At 42.4% G+C, this 21,887-nt stretch overlaps 1 protein-coding gene across 3 annotated transcripts in view; it reads right to left on the bottom strand.

Annotated features, from left to right (window-relative positions):
* Nucleotides 1–21,887, bottom strand: part of NRAP (nebulin related anchoring protein) — a 132,788-nt gene that overhangs the window by 38,495 nt on the left and 72,406 nt on the right. For 2 of the 3 annotated variants that reach the window (XM_069979766.1, XM_069979764.1), the window contains exons 2-9: nucleotides 11,573–11,667; nucleotides 8,366–8,453; nucleotides 5,695–5,799; nucleotides 4,151–4,237; nucleotides 3,829–3,936; nucleotides 2,036–2,140; nucleotides 1,686–1,793; nucleotides 1,281–1,376 (exon numbers count right to left, since the gene is read on the bottom strand). In XM_069979766.1, coding sequence (XP_069835867.1) covers nucleotides 1,281–1,376; nucleotides 1,686–1,793; nucleotides 2,036–2,140; nucleotides 3,829–3,936; nucleotides 4,151–4,237; nucleotides 5,695–5,799; nucleotides 8,366–8,453; nucleotides 11,573–11,628 — 753 coding nt within the window. In that variant the 5' untranslated portion in view covers nucleotides 11,629–11,667. The remainder of the gene's footprint in view (nucleotides 1–1,280; nucleotides 1,377–1,685; nucleotides 1,794–2,035; nucleotides 2,141–3,828; nucleotides 3,937–4,150; nucleotides 4,238–5,694; nucleotides 5,800–8,365; nucleotides 8,454–11,572; nucleotides 11,668–21,887) is intronic. The other variant, XM_069979765.1, reaches the window with a different exon arrangement.

The raw sequence follows: 21,887 nt of genomic DNA, 5'->3' as shown, positions 1-21,887 counted from the left end.
GTGTGCAGCGCCATGGTATATGTTACCACCCTACCTATACCAGGTCACTGATAGTGATATATCTGCAATGGCAGATAATATACAGGGAATGGGGATCAGGGATCTGATCATATAAAAGTGGGGGGGGGGGGGTGCAGTGCACAGTCCAGAGGTGGGGGGTGCAGTGCACAGTCCTGGGGTGGGGAGGCATGCAGTGCACAGTCCTGGGGTGGGGGGTGCAGTGCACAGTCCTGGGGTGGGGGCGCAGTGCACAGTCCTGGGGTGGGGGGTGCAGTGCACAGTCCTGGGGTGGGGGGCGCAGTGCACAGTCCTGGGTGGGGGGTGCAGTGCACAGTCCTGGGGTGGGGTGGGGTGGGGGGGTGCAGTGCACAGTCCTGGGGTGAGGGGTGCAGTGCACAGTCCTGGGGTGAGGGGTGCAGTGCACAGTCCTGGGGTGAAGGGTGCAGTGCACAGTCCTGAGGTGGGGGGTGCAGTGCACAGTCCAGAGGTGGGGGGTGCAGTGCACAGTCCTGGGGTGAAGGGTGCAGTGCACAGTCCTGGGGTGAGGGGTGCAGTGCACAGTCCTGGGGTGAAGGGTGCAGTGCACAGTCCTGGGGTGAGGGGTGCAGTGCACAGTCCTGGGGTGGGGAGGCATGCAGTGCACAGTCCTGAGGTGTGGGGGGGGGGGGGCGTGCAGTGCACAGTCCTGGGGTGGGGGGTGTAGTGCACAGTCCTGGAGTGAGGGTGGGGGGCACAGAGCACAGTCCTGGGGAGGGGGGAGCGCAGTGCACAGTCCTGGGGTGAGGGGAGCGCAGTGCACAGTACTGGGGTGGGGTCATAGTTAGTTCTGGGGTGGGGAGGCGCAGTACACAGTCCTGCGGTGGAGGCATAGTGCACAGTACTATGGTGGGGGGTGCAGTGCACAGTCCTGAGGTGGGGGTGCAGTGCACAGTCCTGAGGTGGGGGGTGCAGTGCACAGTCCTGGGGTGGGGAAGCATGCAGTGCACAGTCCTGAGGTGTGTGTGGGGGGGGGGGGGGCGTGCAGTGCACAGTCCTGGGGTGGGGGGTGTAGTGCACAGTCCTGGAGTGAGGGTGGGGGGCACAGAGCACAGTCCTGGAGTAAGGGTGGGGGGCACAGAGCACAGTCCTGGGGAGGGGGGAGCGCAGTGCACAGTCATGGGGTGAGGGGCATAGTGCACAGTCCTGGGGTAGGGGCATAGTGCGCAGTACTATGGTGGGGAGCGCAGTGCACAATCCTAGGGTAGGGGCATAGTGCGCAGTCCTGAGGGTCGGTCTTGTACCTGGCTCAGATGCTCCGTGCTCCGCCGGGTGGAGGTGACATCGGCTGCTGTCGCTTTCCCTTTCATCTCCCTCTGATATCTCTGGTGATATTTTACCTGCAACAGTAGCGGATTATAATAGGTCAGTTTTGGGCGGTAGCCCGGGGCCCTGAGCTCTTGGGGGCCCCATACTTTGAGGGGTGTATTGTCTCCTGCCTACACTTCTGCCAGGATTTGCAAAGAGAAATGCTGCTTTTTTAACCGCAATTTTGCCCAAATCAGTGATGACATTATCTATCCTGTACTATGAACACTACGCTAAGGCGGCCATAGTTGGGGGGGGGCAGGCTTGGTGAACAGCCCCGGGCCTATAGTAAAGTTAATCCGCCCCTGGCGCCACATAATGGCCAGACATTGTGAACTTACATCACTGGCCAACTCATTGGCCTTCTTGGCTATCTGGTAGCCCGGAGTGATCAGTGCCGGGTAGCTGCCCTTCCCCCTCTGCTCCTCGTAGTCTTCTGTGTATTTTATCTATAGAAAACGTGTATAGAATGAAGTTAGAGGAAGCCATAGCGGGGCTGGGGGGATGGGGGTGCGGAGGGATAAGGGGTCTGGAGGTGAAGAGGGATGGAGGAGGGTTGGGGGGGAATGGGGGAACAGAGGGATGAAGGTGATGGACGGGGCTTAGGGTAGAGAGGGATGGAGGGGGATGGGGGTACCAGGGGATGGGGGTGCAGAGGGATGAATGGGGTTGGGGAGGGGGGGGTACTCACATCACTGCGGTGCTGACCCCCGGACCTGGCGTGTAAGATATCCTTAGTGTCCACCACCGTGGTGTACTGTGACACCCGCTCCTCGTGCCCGCGCTTGTATTCCACCTGTCATATAGGAGAAGTGTATAATACAGGCTGGACAGGATATTGGGGGGCACTTACATTACTGTGTATAGGATATTGGGGGGCACTTACACTGCTGTATGTAGGATATTGGGGGGCACTTACATTGCTGTATGCAGGATATTGGGGGCACTTACATTGCTGTATGCAGGATATTGGGGGCACTTACATTGCTGTATGCAGGATATTGGGGGCACTAACACTGCTGTATACAGGATATTGGGGGGCACTTACATTGCTGTATGCAGGATATTGGGGGGCACTTACATTGCTGTATGCAGGATATTGGGGGGCACTTACATTGCTGTATGCAGGATATTGGGGGCACTTACATTGCTGTATGCAGGATATTGGGGGCACTTACATTGCTGTATGCAGGATATTGGGGGGGCACTTACATTGCTGTATGCAGGATATTGGGGGGCACTTACATTGCTGTATGCAGGATATTGGGGGGCACTTACACTGCTGTATGCAGGATATTGGGGGGCACTTACACTGCTGTATGCAGGATATTGGGGGGCACTTACATTGCTGTATGCAGGATATTGGGGGGCACTTACATTGCTGTATACAGGATATTGGGGGGCACTTACACTGCTGTATACAGGATATTGGGGGGCACTTACATTGCTGTATACAGGATATTGGGGGGCACTTACATTGCTGTATGCAGGATATTGGGGGCACTTACATTGCTGTATGCAGGATATTGGGGGCACTTACAGTGCTGTATACAGGATATTGGGGGGCACTTACATTGCTGTGTACAGGATATTGGGGGGCACTTGCATTGCTGTGTACAGGATATTGGGGGCACTTACATTGCTGTATGCAGGATATTGGGGGGCACTTACATTGCTGTATGCAGGATATTGGGGGGCACTTACATTGCTGTATGCAGGATATTGGGGGCACTTACATTGCTGTGTGCAGGATATTGGGGGGCACTTGCATTGCTGTGTACAGGATATTGGGGGGCACTTACATTGCTGTGTACAGGATATTGGGGGGCACTTACATTGCTGTATGCAGGATATTGGGAGCACTTACATTGCTGTGTACAGGATATTGGGGGGCACTTACATTGCTGTGTACAGGATATTGGGGGCACTTACATTGCTGTATGCAGGATATTGGGGGCACTTGCATTGCTGTATGCAGGATATTGGGGGCACTAACGTTGCTGTATGCAGGATATTGGGGGGCAGTTACACAACTGTATACAGGATATTGGGGGGCACTAACATTGCTGTATACAGGATATTGGGGGGCACTTACATTGCTGTATGCAGGATATTGGGGGCACTTACATTGCTGTATGCAGGATATTGGGGGCACTTACATTGCTGTATGCAGGATATTGGGGGGCACTTACATTGCTGTATGCAGGATATTGGGGGGCACTTACATTGCTGTATGCAGGATATTGGGGGCACTTACATTGCTGTATGCAGGATATTGGGGGCACTTACATTGCTGTATGCAGGATATTGGGGGCACTTACATTGCTGTTTACTGGATATTGGGGGGGCACTTACATTGCTGTATGCAGAATATTGGGGGCACTTACATTGCTGTATGCAGGATATTGGGGGCACTTACATTGCTGTTTACTGGATATTGGGGGGCACTTACATTGCTGTATGCAGGATATTGGGGGCACTTACATTGCTGGCCTGCTGTGCCGCTTTCCTGGCGGTCTGGTAGGCCGGGGTGATCATGGCCGGGAAGCTTCCCTTCCTGATCTGCTGCTCATAGTCCTCTGTGTATTGCACCTGCAGAGTAGAAGCAACTGGTCACAGGACTAGAATGGGCCCCTCATTACAATGAATGGAAACCCTGTAGTTTCTGGCTGATAGTCCTGAAGGTCTGGTGGTCCGTCAACGACATGGAGACATTAGGGATGGCGGTCTGATAATCTGTACAGTGTGACCCCCGCTCACCCCGCTTACCCCCCCCCCTCCCCCAATGGCTTTCTGAGGGGCTTACGTTATCTATTGTCTTCTGTGCCTGCTCGATGCGAACCATGTCCGGGTCCACATTAGACAGCCAGGATTTACCCTCTTCATATTCATTCTGGAAAAAAATCAGCAGAGGTTAGGACACCTCCACTATTACCCCTGAGATCAGAGCATGCCCACTAACACCCCAAATGTCAGAGCATGCCCACTAACACCCCAAGTGTCAGAGCATGCCCACTAACACACCCAATGTCAAAGCATGCCCACTAATACTTCTGAGGTCAGAGCATGCCTACAATACCCCTGAGGTCAGAATAAGTCTAGTAATACTCCTTAAGTCAAAGTATGCCCACTAATACCACTGAGGTCAGAGTATGCCCAATAATACTCCTGGGGTCATAGTACGCCCACTTATAGCTCTGTGGTTGAAGCATGCCCACTAATGCCCCTGAGGTTGGAGAATGCCCACTAATAGCCCTGAGTTTAGAGTATGCCCACTAATACCCCTGAGCTTGGACAGCGCCCCCTAATACCCCTGAGGTTGGACAGCGCCCACTAATACCCCGGAGGTCGGACAGCCCCAACTAATACTCCGGGGGTCAGAGCATGCCCTCTAATACCCCTGAGGTCAGACAGCGCTCACTAATACCCCGGAGGTCAGACAGCTCCCACTAATACCCTGGAGGTCGGAGCATGCCTACTAATACCCCTAAGGTTGGACAGCCCCAACTAATACCCTGGAAGTCGGAGCATGCCCACTAATACCCCGGAGTTTGGACAGCGCACACTAATACCCTGGAGGTTGGACATCGCCCACTAATAACCCAGAGGTCAGAGCATGCCCACTAATACCCTGGAGGTCGGAGCATGCCTACTAATACCCCTGAGGTTGGACAGCCCCAACTAATACCCTGGAGGTCGGAGCATGCCCACTAATACCCTGGAGTTTGGACAGCGCACACTAATATTCCGGAGGTCGGACAGCGCCCACTAATAACCCGGAGGTCAAAGCATGCCCACTAATACCCTGGAGGTTGGAGCATGCCTACTAATACCCCTGAGGTTGAACAGCACCCACTAATACCCCTGAGGTTGGATAGCACCCACTAATACCCCTAATGTTGGACAGCAACCACTAATACCCCTGAGGTTGGACAGCACCCACTAATACCCCTGAGGTTGGACAGCAACCACTAATACCCCTGAGGTTGGACAGCAACCACTAATACCCCTGAGGTTGGACAGCAACCACTAATACCCCTGAGGTTGGACAGCAACCACTAATACCCCTGAGGTTGGACAGCAACCACTAATACCCCTGAGGTTGGACAGCAACCACTAATACCCCTGAGGTTGGACAGCAACCACTAATACCCCTGAGGTTGGACAGCAACCACTAATACCCCTGAGGTTGGACAGCAACCACTAATACCCCTGAGGTCGGAGCATGCCCACTAATACCCCGGAGGTCAGACAGCCCCCACTAATACCCCGGAGGTCGGAACATGCCCACTAATTCCCCTGAGGTCAGAGCATGCCCACTAATTCCCCCTATCCCAGCAGGGCAGATACCTGCTGCATGACATGTTCTGCCTTGTAGTTGTGATCTCGCTCGATGCCCTTCATGTCCCAATGGAAAACAGACTTGAATCGTTCTCCTTCCTCCCGATACTTAATCTACAGAGACAAAGTAACGAGAGACAATGTGCGGAGAGCGCTCGTCCAGGAACACGACTGTCTAATAGACTCCGCAGTCTCATCTGGTCAGTGGGCGCCAATTGTATCAGTCATCTTTCATGTAACAGATTTGGCGCATTTGGCCCTAAAAGTCACAAACTGAAATCTCCTCTTCTACCATCAGTCAGATGTAAGCCCATGTGAGTGATCCCTCCTACTGCTGCATCATCAGGCAGATGTCTGCTAGAAACCCGTCGGTGTAAACCTAATAGAAATAATATGTGAATGTACAAGGGTTCCTATCAGGGCCGTCACCCAGCTTTCCCAGGCCTGAAGGGCAGATCGGCCCATGTAAGTGATCCTTCCCTCCTACTGCTGCATCATCAGGTAGATGTGCCATACAGGATAGAAAGAAAGATTAGTGACAACCGCCTTAAAGGGGTACTCCGGCAAAAATCAACAGATTTCAGAAAGTTATATAGATTTGTAATTTACTACTATTTAAAAAGCCCCAGTCTTCCAGTACTTATCAGCTGCTGTATGTCCTGCAGGAAGTGGTGTATTCTTTCCAGTCTGACACAGTGCTCTCTGCTGCCACCTCTGTCCATCACCCAGCTTTCCCTGAAGCAGATATAACTGGGTATAGTAGAATAGATTAGGTCCTAGGACAGCTGGATGAAAACCAATAAGTCCACTACTACAGCTCTTCTTAAAGAGATTGTCACCCAACTTTCTTTGGGTCCTAAATGGCAAATCTTAGCTCTGTCTGTTCCTGGAAAAGTTGAATAGCAATAAATATGGCTGCCGGTAAAGAGGTTGTCACCCAGCTTTCTTTGGGTCCTGAAAAGCAAATCTGTCTATAAATGCAGCCGTTAGGGAGAACAATAGACACTGCATCACATCATCTGGAACCCACCTGCTTCTTAGCTCTGTCTGTTTTTTTGGAAAGCTGAATAACAAAAAGATTGGGGCTGTCACCCAACTTTCCCTAGGGGTTTAACAAATACAGCCATTAAAGGGGTATTCCACTCAAATATAACTTCTGGTATGTAGCTGCCCATGGTGAGACTAACAATTCCTTCCATCCTTGTTATTATCTATTCAGTCTCCTTCCCCCAGTTTTCAGCTGCTGCTTTCTGCTGAAGACACAAAAATCTGTGTGTGAGCCTCTCTCTCTGTCTCCCCCTCCTCCCCCTCCCTTCTGAGACAGCTGATGTAAACAAGTCCCTGGCAGGCTGCATCTGCAACATTGTAGCTTCTTTATAATGCTGGGAGGATTAATCACAGTGAGTTCATCAGCAACTTGACCTCAGAATAACCCTCGCAGCATTACAAAGAAGCTACAATGTTGCAGATACAGCCTGCCAGGAACTTGTTTATATCAGCTGTCTCGGAAGGGAGGGAGAGTGGAGGAGGAGGGGGAAACAGAGAGAAAAGCTCACACACAGATTTTTGTGTTTGCAGCAGAAAGCAGCAGCTGAGAACTGGGGGAAGGAGACTGAATAGATATTAACAAGTATGGAAGGAATTGTTAGTCTCACAGTGAGCAGCAACATATCAAACGTTATGTTTGAGTGGAATACCCCTTTAAGTAAACAGGAATCACATAAATTGATCAAGTCAGATTTGTAGCTCGGTCCAGTCCTGGGAAAGTTGGGTGCCAGACACCAGGGCTGCCATTAGCTTTCCTAGGATCCTGAATGGCACATTTGGTATAACCTTGTTGTCCTGGCATAAGGGGATCTGGGCTCTGCTTTGTTCTGTCTATTCCTGGGAAAGCTGGATGACATCCAATATGGCCGCCAGTAAAGGCACCCAGCTTTCCTGGGCTTCTGATAAGTCAATAAACCAATAAAGTCAAAAAGTAAATGTACCAAAAAAGTGCCATGTGGTCATGTGACCTGTGCGGTCCGGGGATTGTCGCGCCTTATACAGACATGGGACCTCCGGCTGTGACAAGCGTGACGGGACTATAAACACGATAACTCGCTGAGCTGGCGGTGACTGACAGCGACAGGCACTCACAGCCAGAAAGGAAACCGCCATAGGATCCGTAAATAACCGCGCTCTCAAATCACAGCCCAATCCCCGAAATAGAACGAAATACCACGGAACATTCCGGACACACGACCCCGGACGTGGAGGAGAGAGGAGCGGACTCCTGCGGTTTATTATTATGTCTGCCTATTACACGCAGCTGTCATGGCAAGCGCCGGGGTCACAGGAAAGCCTGGTATGTCGTGAATGGTGGTCCCAGCTCCAGCTGGGAGGAAACTACAACTCCCAGCATGCCCTGACAGCCTTTGGCTGTCAGGGCATGCTGGGAGTTGTAGTTTCTCAAAAGTATTAGATGCAGACCTAGTTATTTGCCATTCTCTATCAGCAATGCAATACCACTGATGGCCTCTTGGCGATGTCACGAGCAATGTACTGTGTAATTTATACTTTATACTGGGCAGGATTCCCATATACCACAGGTAGGCTCCTATGCTATGGAGGACTATACATCCCAGCATACACTGTTTACTATGTATATGGAGGCTGCGGGGGCCACCTGTGCACTCACCTCGCTGAAGGTCTCGGACTGTTTCTTGACATGGATATTGACGGGCGTCTCGTAGACACTGGTAAAAGTGTTATTTTTAGGATTGTGCCTTAAGAAGAGGAGTAAAAGTCACATGAGGAAAAAGCTTTATGTGAAATAGAATACAGTGATCTCCTGAGCTCCCCCTAGTGGTGGCTGTAAGAAGACAAAACTATGTCATATCATTCTGTGTCTGTGCAAGGGAGCTCTGGATCAGATAAACTGTTCTGGATACCCTGACTAATATACAGGAGGTTCTGACTAATATACAGGAGGTTCTGACTAATATACAGGGACCCTGACTAATATACAGGAGGTCCTGACTAATATACAGGAGGTCCTGACTAATATACAGGGACCCTGACTAACATACAGAAGGCCCTGACTAACATAAAGGAGACCCTGACTAATATACATGAGACCCTGACTAATATACAGGAGGCCCTGACTAATATACAGGAGGTCCTGACTAACATACAGAAGGCCCTGACTAACATAAAGGAGACCCTGACTAATATACAGGAGACCCTGACTAATATACAGGAGGTCCTGACTAATATACAGGAGGTCCTTACTAATATACAGGAGGTCCTGACTAATATACAGGAGGCTCTGACTAATATACAGGAGGTCCTGACTAATATACAGGAGTTCCTGACTAACATACAGGAGGTCCTTACTAATATACAGGAGGTCCTGACTAATATACAGGAGGCTCTGACTAATATACAGGAGGTCCTTACTAATATACAGGAGGTCCTGACTAACATACAGGAGGTCCTTACTAATATACAGGAGGTCCTGACTAATATACAGGAGGCTCTGACTAATATACAGGAGGTCCTGACTAATATACAGGAGGTCCTGACTAATATACAGGAGGCCCTGACTAACATACAGGAGGTCCTTACTAATATACAGGAGGTCCTGACTAATATACAGGAGGTCCTGACTAATATACAGGGACCCTGACTAATATACAGGAGGTCCTGACTAATATACAGGAGGTCCTGACTAATATACAGGGACCCTGACTAATATACAGGAGGCCCTGACTAATATACAGGAGGTCCTGACTAATATACAGGGACCCTGACTAATATACAGGAGGCCCTGACTAATATAAGGAGGTTCTGACTAATATACAGGAGGCCCTGACTAATATACAGGAGGTCCTGACTAATATACAGGAGGTCCTGACTAATATACAGGAGGCCCTGACGAATATACAGGGACCCTGACTAATATACATGAGACCCTGACTAATATACATGAGACCCTGACTAATATACAGGAGGCCCTGACTAATATACAGGATGCCCTGACTAATATACAGGAGGTCCTGACTAACATAAAGGAGACCCTGACTAACATAAAGGAGACCCTGACTAATATACAGGAGACCCTGACTAATATACAGGAGGTCCTGACTAATATACAGGAGGTCCTGACTAACATACAGAAGGCCCTGACTAACATACAGAAGGCCCTGACTAACATAAAGGAGACCCTGACTAATATACAGGAGACCCTGACTAATATACAGGGACCCTGACTAATATACAGGAGACCCTGACTAATATACAGGAGGTCCTGACTAATATACAGGAGGTCCTTACTAATATACAGGAGGTCCTGACTAATATACAGGAGGCTCTGACTAATATACAGAAGGCCCTGACTAACATACAGAAGGCCCTGACTAACATAAAGGAGACCCTGACTAATATACAGGAGACCCTGACTAATATACAGGGACCCTGACTAATATACAGGAGGTCCTGACTAATATACAGGAGTTCCTGACTAACATACAGGAGGTCCTTACTAATATACAGGAGGTCCTGACTAATATACAGGAGGCTCTGACTAATATACAGGAGGTCCTGACTAATATACAGGAGGTCCTGACTAACATACAGAAGGCCCTGACTAACATAAAGGAGACCCTGACTAATATACAGGAGACCCTGACTAATATACAGGGACCCTGACTAATATACAGGAGACCCTGACTAATATACAGGAGGTCCTGACTAATATACAGGAGGTCCTTACTAATATACAGGAGGTCCTGACTAATATACAGGAGGCTCTGACTAATATACAGGAGGTCCTGACTAATATACAGGAGTTCCTGACTAATATACAGGAGGTCCTGACTAACATACAGGAGGTCCTTACTAATATACAGGAGGTCCTGACTAATATACAGGAGGCTCTGACTAATATACAGGAGGCCCTGACTAACATACAGGAGGTCCTTACTAATATACAGGAGGTCCTGACTAATATACAGGAGGCTCTGACTAATATACAGGAGGCTCTGACTAATATACAGGAGGTCCTGACTAATATACAGGGACCCTGACTAATATACAGGAGGTCCTGACTAATATACAGGAGGTCCTGAAGAAAAAAACAGGAGGTCCTGACTAATATAAAGGGGGCGCTGACTAATATATAGATAACCCTGACTAATATACAGGAGGCCCTGACTAATATACAGGAGGCCCTGACTAATATACAGGGGGCCCTGACTAATATACAGGAGGTCCTGACTAATATACAGGAGGCCCTGACTAATATACAGATAACCCTGACTAATATACAGGAGGCCCTGACTAATATACAGGAGGCCCTGACTAATATATAGATAACCCTGACTAATATACAGGAGGTCCTGACTAATATACAGGAGGCTCTGACTAATATACAGGAGGTCCTGAAGAAAAAAACAGGAGGCCCTGACTAATATAAAGGGGGCGCTGACTAATATATAGATAACCCTGACTAATATACAGGAGGTCCTGACTAATATATAGAGAACCCTGACTAATATACAGGAGGTCCTTACTAATATACAGGAGGTCCTGACTAATATACAGGAGGTCCTTACTAATATACAGGAGGTCCTGACTAATATACAGGAGGTCCTGAAGAAAAAAACAGGAGGTCCTGACTAATATAAAGGGGGCGCTGACTAATATATAGATAACCCTGACTAATATACAGGAGGTCCTGACTAATATATAGATAACCCTGACTAATATAAAGGGGGCGCTGACTAATATATAGATAACCCTGACTAATATACAGGAGGTCCTGACTAATATACAGGAGGTCCTGACTGATCCTGGCCCTGATGATCCTATCCGCCATCTTTTCCTCCATCTTTGTCGGACTTACGCCTGGCAGTACGGCTTCTTCTGGAAACTGACAAAGTTATTGACGGTCAGGATCATCTTACAGACTTCACAGTGGAAACAAGCCTTGTGCCAGGTCTGAGGAATAGAAGAGAAATGATGAGATGGCATAATACTGCCCGACATCACCCACCACCTATAGGTTATACAGAGGGAGGTCATGGGTGCAGAGCCGGGGGATCACCACTGCCGAAATCTGCCACACCACCAGACTGACCAATAATATATATATATACATAGTGCAGAATTCACCTCCAGTGCCCTCACTGATCACAGGAGCACAACTCCTCCAGTAACCTGAGAGCAGGACATTATGTGACCGGCAACAAATCCTCCGGAGAGAAACTCTAAGGGAGGCATTTATTAAGTCCGGCGTTTTTTACGCCGGACGTAAAAATGCCCCCGCAGCTCCGGCGCTACGGAGATTTATGTAGAGGCGGACTGCCTCTACATAAATCCCGTGTGCGCCGTTGTGCACCGCCGAAAACCTACGCCAGCTGAGGACTGGAGTAGGTTTTCGGCGTACATTTTGGCGGAACGGATGATAAATCGGCACTTTCCGCGCCCTCCGTTCCGCCCACTTTCCGCCCCTTTTCCGCCCCCTTTCCGCCCCCTGGCGTACTCGGCGGAAAGTGCTGATTTGCGAATATTTTATTCGCAAATCGGCCATTTGCGTATAAAAAAATACGCAAATCGGCACTTTCTGCCGAAAATCATCCGTTCGCCGGTTGATACATGTGGCCCTAAGACTTTCTAAGAAGCTCCAAGAAACCAGAACCAACACAAGACGACCAACAATGGACAGATAGGTATATACCCAGGTTATTAATTTTATGATGTTGCCGAAATAAATAAAGAACACGTTTTATGAAGCTGGAGATCATCAACTTTTTTCCTTGACATATACCCAGGTTATACCAGCTATACATATATAATTATATACATAGGATACCCAGGTTATACCAGCTGTACATATATAATTATATACAGTATATATACCCAGGTTATACCAGCTATACATATATAATTATATACATAGGATACCCAGGTTATACCAGCTGTACATATATAATTATATACAGTATATATACCCAGGTTATACCAGCTATACATATATAATTATATACATAGGATCCCCAGGTTATACCAGCTGTACATATATAATTATATACAGTATATATACCCAGGTTATACCAGCTATACATATATAATTATATACATAGGATACCCAGGTTATACCAGCTGTACATATATAATTATATACAGTATATATACCCAGGTTATACCAGCTATACATATATAATTATATACATAGGATACCCAGGTTATACCAGCTGTACATATATAATTATATACATAGGATACCCAGGTTATACCAGCTGTACATATATAAGTATATACAGTATATACCCAGGTTATACCAGCTGTACATATATAATTATATACAGGAGATCCCCAGGTTATACCAGCTGTACATAAATAATTATATACAGGAGATCCCCAGGTTATACCAGCTGTACATAAATAATTATATACAGGAGATACCCAGGTTATACCAGCTGTACATAAATAATTATATACAGGAGATACCAAGTTTATACCAGCTGTACATATATAACTATATACAGGATATACCCATGTTATACCAGCTGTACATATATAATTATATACAGGAGATCCACAAGTTATACCAGCTGTACATATATAATTTAATACAGGAGATACCCAGGTTATACCAGCTGTACATATATAATCCTATACAGGAGATACCCAGGTTATACCAGCTGTATATATATAATAATATACAGGAGATACCCAGGTTATACCAGCTTTACATATATAATTATTTACAGGAGATACCCAGGTTATAACAGCTGTACATATATAATTATATACAGGAAATCCCCAGGTTATACCAGCTGCACATATATCACTTTCTACAGGAGATCCCCAGGTTATACCAGCTGTACATATATAATTATATACAGGAGATACCCAGGTTATACCAGCTGTACATACATAATTATATACAGTATATACCCAGGTTATACTAGCTGTACCTATATACTATATAGGAGATCCCCAGGTTAAACCAGGTGTACATATATAATTATATACAGGAGATACCCAGGTTACACCAGCTGTACATATATAATTGTATACAGGAGATACCCAGGTTATAGCAGCTGTACATATATAATTATATACAGGAGATACCCAGGTTATACCAGCTGTACATATATAATTATATACAGGAAATCCCCAGGTTATACCAGCTGTACATATATAATCATATACAAGAGATCCCCAGGTTATATCAGCTGCACATATATCACTATATACAGGAGATCCCCAGGTTATGCCAGCTGTACATATATAATTATATACAGGAGATACCCAGGTAAAACCAGCTGTACATTTATAATTATATACAGGAGATACCCAGGTTATACCAGCTGTACATATATAATTATATACAGGAAATCCCCAGGTTATACCAGCTGTACATATATAATTATATACAAGAGATCCCCAGGTTATACCAGCTGCACATATATCACTATATACAGGAGATCCCCAGGTTATACCAGCTTTACATATATAATTATATACAGGAGATCCCCATGTTATACCAGCTGTACATATATAATTATATACAGGAGATCCCCAGGTTATACCAGCTGTACATATATAATTATATACAGGAATTACCCAGGTTATACCAGCTGTACATATATAATTATATACAGGAGATCCCCAGGTTATACCAGCTGTACATATATAACTATATACAGGAGATCCCCAGGTTATACCAGCTGTACCTATATACTATATAGGAGATCCCCAGGTTATACCAGCTGTACATATATAATTATATACAGGAGATCCCCAGGTTATACCAGCTGTACATATATAACTATATACAGGAGATCCCCAGGTTATACCAGCTGTACCTATATACTATATAGGAGATCCCCAGGTTATACCAGCTGTACATATATAATTATATACAGGAGATACCCATGTTATACCAGCTGTACATATAGGTTTACTATTGGGTCAAGGAACCAATAGGTAACTAGTGGGTTTAATGTTCCCACAGTCCTAGTATTCTAAACTAAAGGAAAATCAAGTGGACGGACTGTGGTGAAGTTGCTATAATACGTCTTATAGCAAATATTTATTTACACACAAATATATACATATATACATTTACACAGACATGTAGTAATCCAACTACACAGTAATTAAACAAGGGTAAGAAATGTGTCTTCCCTGTCTTTGCCCTGCCTATTGCTAAGGTGGGACCCCCTGGTTTTAGGCGTCCCCAATTCCACCAGGAGGGACTGACCCTGTTCTCGGGCACTTTAGTTCAGTCCTGTCACTGGCGACTTTTGTCATAGAGAAAGATATATAGATAGTGTAAGTGAGAAATGGCAGGTTTATATATATATATGTATAGATTATCTCTCTAATATCCCTTCTTCCGTTTTCCTTTTCCTTTGGAAGAAGGGATATTAGAGAGATAATCTATTTCTTACCCTTGTTTAATTACTGTGTAGTTGGATTACTACATGTCTGTGTTAAATGTATATATGTATATATTTGTGTGTAAATAAATATTTGCTATAAGACGTATTATAGCAACTTCACCACAGTCCGTCCACTTAATTTTCCAGCTGTACATATAGAATTATATACAGGAGATCCCCATGTTATACCAGCTGTACCTATATAATCATATACAGGAGATACCCAGGTTATACCAGCTGTACATATATAGTTATATACAGTATATACCCAGGTTATATCAGCTGTACATATATAATTATATACAGGAGATTCCCAGGTTATACCAGCTGTACATAAATAATTATATACAAGAGATACCCAGGTTATACCAGCTGTACATATGTTAATATATACATGAGATCCCCAGGTTATATCAGCTGTACATATATAATTATATACAGGAGATCCCCAGGTTATACCAGCTGTACATATATAATTATATACAGGAGGTCCCCAGGTTATACCAGCTGTACATATGTTATTATATACAGGAGATACCCAGGTTATACCAGCTGTACATATATAATTATATACAGGAGATCCCCAGGTTATACCAGCTGTACGTATATAATTATATACAGGAGATCCCCAGGTTATACCAGCTGTACATATAATTATATACAGGAGATACCCAGGTTATACCAGCTGTACATATATAATTATATACAGGAGATACCCAGGTTATACCAGCTGTACATATATAATTATATACAGTATATACCCAGGTTATACCGGCTGCACATATATAATTATATACAGGAGATCCCCAGGTTATACCAGCTGTACATATATAATTATATACAGGAGATCCCCAGGTTATACCAGCTGTACATATGTAATTATATACAGTATATACCCAGGATATACCAGCTGTACATATCTAATCATATACAGGAGATACCCAGGTTATACCAGCTGTATATATATAATTATTTACAGGAGATACCCAGGTTATACCAGCTGTACATATATAATTATATACAGGAGATCCCCAGGTTATACCAGCTGTACATATATAATTATATACAGGAGGTCCCCAGGTTATACCAGCTGTACATATGTTATTATATACAGGAGATACCCAGGTTATACCAGCTGTACATATATAATTATATACAGGAGATACCCAGGTTATACCAGCTGTACATATATAATTATATACAGGAGATCCCCAGGTTATACCAGCTGTACATATATAATCATATACAGGAGATACCCAGGTTATACCAGCTGTATATATATAATTATTTACAGGAGATACCCAGGTTATACCAGCTGTACATATATAATTATATACAGGAGATCCCCAGGTTATACCAGCTGTACATATATAATTATATACAGGAGATCCCCAGGTTATACCAGCTGTACACATATAATTATATACAGGAGATCCCCAGGTTATACCAGCTGTACATATATAATTATATACAGGAGGTCCCCAGGTTATACCAGCTGTACATATGTTATTATATACAGGAGATCCCCAGGTTATACCAGCTGTACATATATAATCATATACAGGAGATACCCAGGTTATACCAGCTGTATATATATAATTATTTACAGGAGATACCCAGGTTATACCAGCTGTACATATATAATTATATACAGGAGATACCCAGGTTATACCAGCTGTACATATATAATTATATACAGGAGATACCCAGGTTATACCAGCTGTACATATATAATCATATACAGGAGATACCCAGGTTATACCAGCTGTATATATATAATTATTTACAGGAGATACCCAGGTTATACCAGCTGTACATATATAATTATATACAGGAGATACCCAGGTTATACCAGCTGTACATATATAATTATATACAGGAGATACCCAGGTTATACCAGCTGTACATATATAATCATATACAGGAGATCCCCAGGTTATACCAGCTGTATATATATAATTATTTACAGGAGATACCCAGGTTATACCAGCTGTACATATATAATTATATACAGGAGATACCCAGGTTATACCAGCTGTACATATATAATTATATACAGGAGATCCCCAGGTTATACCAGCTGTACATATATAATCATATACAGGAGATACCCAGGTTATACCAGCTGTACATATATAATTATATACAGGAGATACCCAGGTTATACCAGCTGTACACATATAATTATATACAGTATATACCCAGGTTATACCAGCTGTACATATATAATCATATACAGGAGATACCCAGGTTATACCAGCTGTATATATATAATTATTTACAGGAGATCCCCAGGTTATACCGGCTGTACATATATATTTATATACAGGAGATACCCAGGTTATATCAGCTGTACATATATAATTATATACAAGAGATCCCCAGGATATACCAGCTGTACATATATAATTATATACAAGAGATACCCAGGTTATACCAGCTGTATATATATCATTATGTACAGGAGATACCCAGGTTATACCAGCTGTACCTATATAATTATATACAGGAGATACCCAGGATATACCAGCTGTACATATATAATTATATACAGGAGATACCCAGGTTATACCAGCATGCTCCATACTGGATAGGACCCATAGACAAGTGTAGTGTTAGAGGAAGAAAGCAGACATTTTTTCTCATCTTGGACAGCCCCTTTAATACCAGGACAGCAGAAGACAGGAAAGCCTAGATCAGGACCTCAGGAAACAAAGACAATGAGGCAGTGAATGCCAGGGAAAGTAAGGGTTAAATCCCCCATTCAAGTGACATCATCAGTAAGCGCAGCTCGCCACACACAGAGAGCAGCTGGCCAATGTGTTCAGAGTGTTGACAACAGAGCAACTGAGAGGTGGGTGACAGAGTTGATGTTGGTATTCTATAGCCATGATGTGATGCAGACACTGATACTTCTCAGCCCCTACAAACAGGGCTCAAATAAGAGAGCTTAATACTAGTGCCCAAATTATAGATCAAAGCATTGCTAATAAAGCAATGTAGTATCCTAATAGTAGAGCACCAAATAATACAGAAATGTATCTGTATACTAGAGTAAAGTAGTGACCATATAAAATAAACTATATAGTGTCCATATAATATAAACTATGTAGTGACAGTATAATATAAAGAATGTAAAATCCATATAATATAAACTATGTAGTGACAGTATAATATAAAGAATGTAATATCCGTATAATATTAACTATGTAGTGTCCCTATAGTAGAGCATCAACTAAGAAATGTAGTATCTATATACTAAAGTAAAGTAGTGTCCATATAAAATAAACTATGTAGTATCCATATCATATAAACTATGTAGTATCCATATAATATAGTAATGTAGTGTCCAAATAATATAAACTATGTAGTTTCCATATAATATAACGAATGTAGTGTCTATATAATATAGTAGTGTACTATCCAAATAAAAGATCAATGCAGTTTTTATGTACTAGAGCAATGTAGTCTATGTTTTATACAGCAATGTAGTGTCCAAATAGTAGCACAATGTAGTGTCCAAATAAAAGAACAATATCATGTCTTAATAGTAGAACAATGTAATGTCCAAATAATACAGTTATGTGTAGTGTTCAACTAATAGCGCAATGTAGTGTCCAAATAATAGAGCAATGTAGTGTCCAAATAATAGCATAATGCAGTGTCCAAATAATAAAGCAATGTAGTGTCCAAATAATAGAGCAATGTAGTGTCCAAATAATAGAACAATGGAGTGTCCAAATAGTAGAACAATGCAGTATCCAAATAATAGAGCAATGTAGACTCCAAATAATAGAACAATGTAGTGCCTAAATGATAGAGGAATGTAGCGTCCAAATAGTAGAACAATGCAGTGTCCAAATAATAGAGGAATGTAGTGTCCAAATAATAGAGCAATGTAGTGACCAAATAATAGAAAAATGTAGAGTCCAAATAATAGAGGAATGTAGTGTCCAAATAATAGATCAATGTAGTGTCCTATTATTTAGACACTACATTTCTCTATCATTTGGACATTACATTGATCTATTATTTGGACACTACATTCCTCTATTATTTGGTCACTACATTGTTCTATTATTTGGTCACTACATTGTTCTATTATTTGGTCACTACATTGCTCTATTATTTGGTCACTACTTTGCTCTATTATTTGGTCACTACATTGCTCTATTATTTGGACACTACAGTATTCTATTATTTGGACACTACATTCCTCTATTATTTGGACACTGCATTGTTCTACTATTTGGATGCTACATTCCTTTATCATTTGGACACTACATTGCTCTATTATTTGGTGACTACATTGCTCTATTATTTGGATACTGCATTGTTCTATTATTTGGAAACTACTTTGTTCTATTATTTGGACACTACATTGCTCTATTATTTGGACACTACATTGCTTTATTATTTGGACACTACATTGCTCTATTATTTGGACACTACATTGCTCTATTATTTGGACACTACACATAACTGTATTATTTGAACACTACACATAACTGTATTATTTGGACATTACATTGTTCTGCTATTAGGACATGAAATTGTTCTTTTATTTGGACACTACATTGTGCTACTATTCGGACACTACATTGCTGTATAAAACATAGACTACATTGCTCTATTACATAAAAACTGCATTGATCTTTTATTTGGATAGTACACTACTATATTATATAGACACTACATTCGTTTTATTATATGGAAACTACATAGTTTATATTATTTAGACACTACATTACAATATTATATGGACACTACATAGTTTATATTATTTAGACACTACATTCCTCTATTATTTGGACACTACACTGTTCTACTATTTGGACACTACATTGTTCTATTATTTGGACACTACATTGCTCTATTATTTGGAGGCTACATTGCTCTATTATTTGGATACTGCATTGTTCTACTATTTGGACACTACATTGTTTTATTATTTGGACACTACATTGCCCTATTATATGAAAACTACATTGCTTTAATATTTGGACACTACATTATTCTATTATTTAGACACTATATTCATCTATTATTTGGACACTACATTGTTCTATTATTTGGACACTACATTGCTCTATTATTTGGACGCTACATTGTTCTATTATTTGGACACTACATTGCTCTATTATTTGGACACTACAATGCGCTATTATTTGGACACTACATTGATCTATTATTTGGACGGTACATCGTTTTATTATTTGTATACAATATTGCTCTATTATTTGGATGCTGCATTATTCTAATATGTGGACACTACATTGATCTATTATTTAGACACTACATTCCTCTATTATTTGGACACTACATTGATCTATTATTTGATCAATGTAGTGTCCACATATTAGAATAATGCAGCGTCCAAATAATAGAGCAATATAGTATACAAATAATAAAACGATGTAGCGTCCAAATAATAGATCAATGTAGTGTCTAAATAATAGAGCAATGTAGTGTCCAAATAATAGAGCAATGTAGTGTCCAAATAATAGAGCAATGTAGCGTCCAAATAATAGAGCAATGTAGTGTCCAAATAATAGAACAATGTAGTGTCCAAATAATAGATGAATATAGTGTCTAAATAATAGAATAATGTAGTGTCCAAAAATAGATGAATATAGTGTCTAAATAATAGAATAATGTAGTGTCCAAATATTAAAGCAATGTAGTTTTCATATAATAGAGCAATGTAGTGTCCAAATAGTAGAACAATGCAGTATCCAAATAATAGAGCAATGTAGCCTCCAAATAATAGAGCAATGTAGTGTCCAAATAATAGAACAATGTAGTGTCCAAATAATAGAGGAATGTAGTGTCCAAATAATAGAGGAATGTAGTGTCCAAATAATAGAATAATGCAGTGTCCAAATAATAGAGCAAGGTAGTGAAAAAATAATAGAGGAATGTAGTGTCCAAATAATAGATCAATGTAGTGTCCACATATTGGAATAATGCAGCGTCCAAATAATAGAGCAATATAGTATCCAAATAATAAAACAATGTAGTGTCCAAATAATAGAGCAATGTAGTGTCTAAATAATAGAGCAATGTAGTGTCCCAATAAAAGATGAATATAGTGTCCAAATAATAGGAAAATGTAGTGTCCAAATAATAAAGCAAAGTAGTTTTCAAATAACAGAGCAATGTAGTGTCCAAATAATAGATGAATATAGTGTCCAAATAATAGGAAAATGTAGTGTCCAAATAATAAAGCAAAGTAGTTTTCAAATAATAGCGCAAAGTAGTGTCCAAATAATAGCGCAAAGTAGTGTCCAAATAATAGATGAATATAGTGTCCAAATAATAGCGCATTGTAGTGTCCAAATAATAGCGCAATGTAGTGTCCAAATAATAGATGAATATAGTGTCCAAATAATAGCGCAATGTAGTGTCCAAATAATAGTGCATTGTAGTGTCAAAATAATAGAACAATGTAGTGTCCAAATAATAGAACAATGAAGTGTCCACACAATAGAGTAATGTAGTGTCCAAATAATAGAGGAATATAGTATCCAATAGTAGAGTGCTGTAGTGCCTAGATAATACAACAGTGTAGTTTCTATATAATACAGCAATAGAGTGTCCAATGGTAGAACAATGTAGTGTCCGAATAATAGATCAGTATAGAGTCCAATAGTAGAGCACTGTAGTGCCCATATAATGGAGCATTGTAGTGTCCAATGGTAGAACAAAGTAGTATTCAAATAATAGATCATTGTAGTGTCAAAGTAATAGATCAATGCACTGTTC

Source organism: Dendropsophus ebraccatus, chromosome 8, assembly GCF_027789765.1.
Source record: "Dendropsophus ebraccatus isolate aDenEbr1 chromosome 8, aDenEbr1.pat, whole genome shotgun sequence".
Taxonomy (NCBI): domain Eukaryota; kingdom Metazoa; phylum Chordata; class Amphibia; order Anura; family Hylidae; genus Dendropsophus; species Dendropsophus ebraccatus.
The sequence above is the reverse complement of the archived record's forward strand: the minus strand, read 5'-3'. Positions and strand labels throughout refer to the sequence as shown.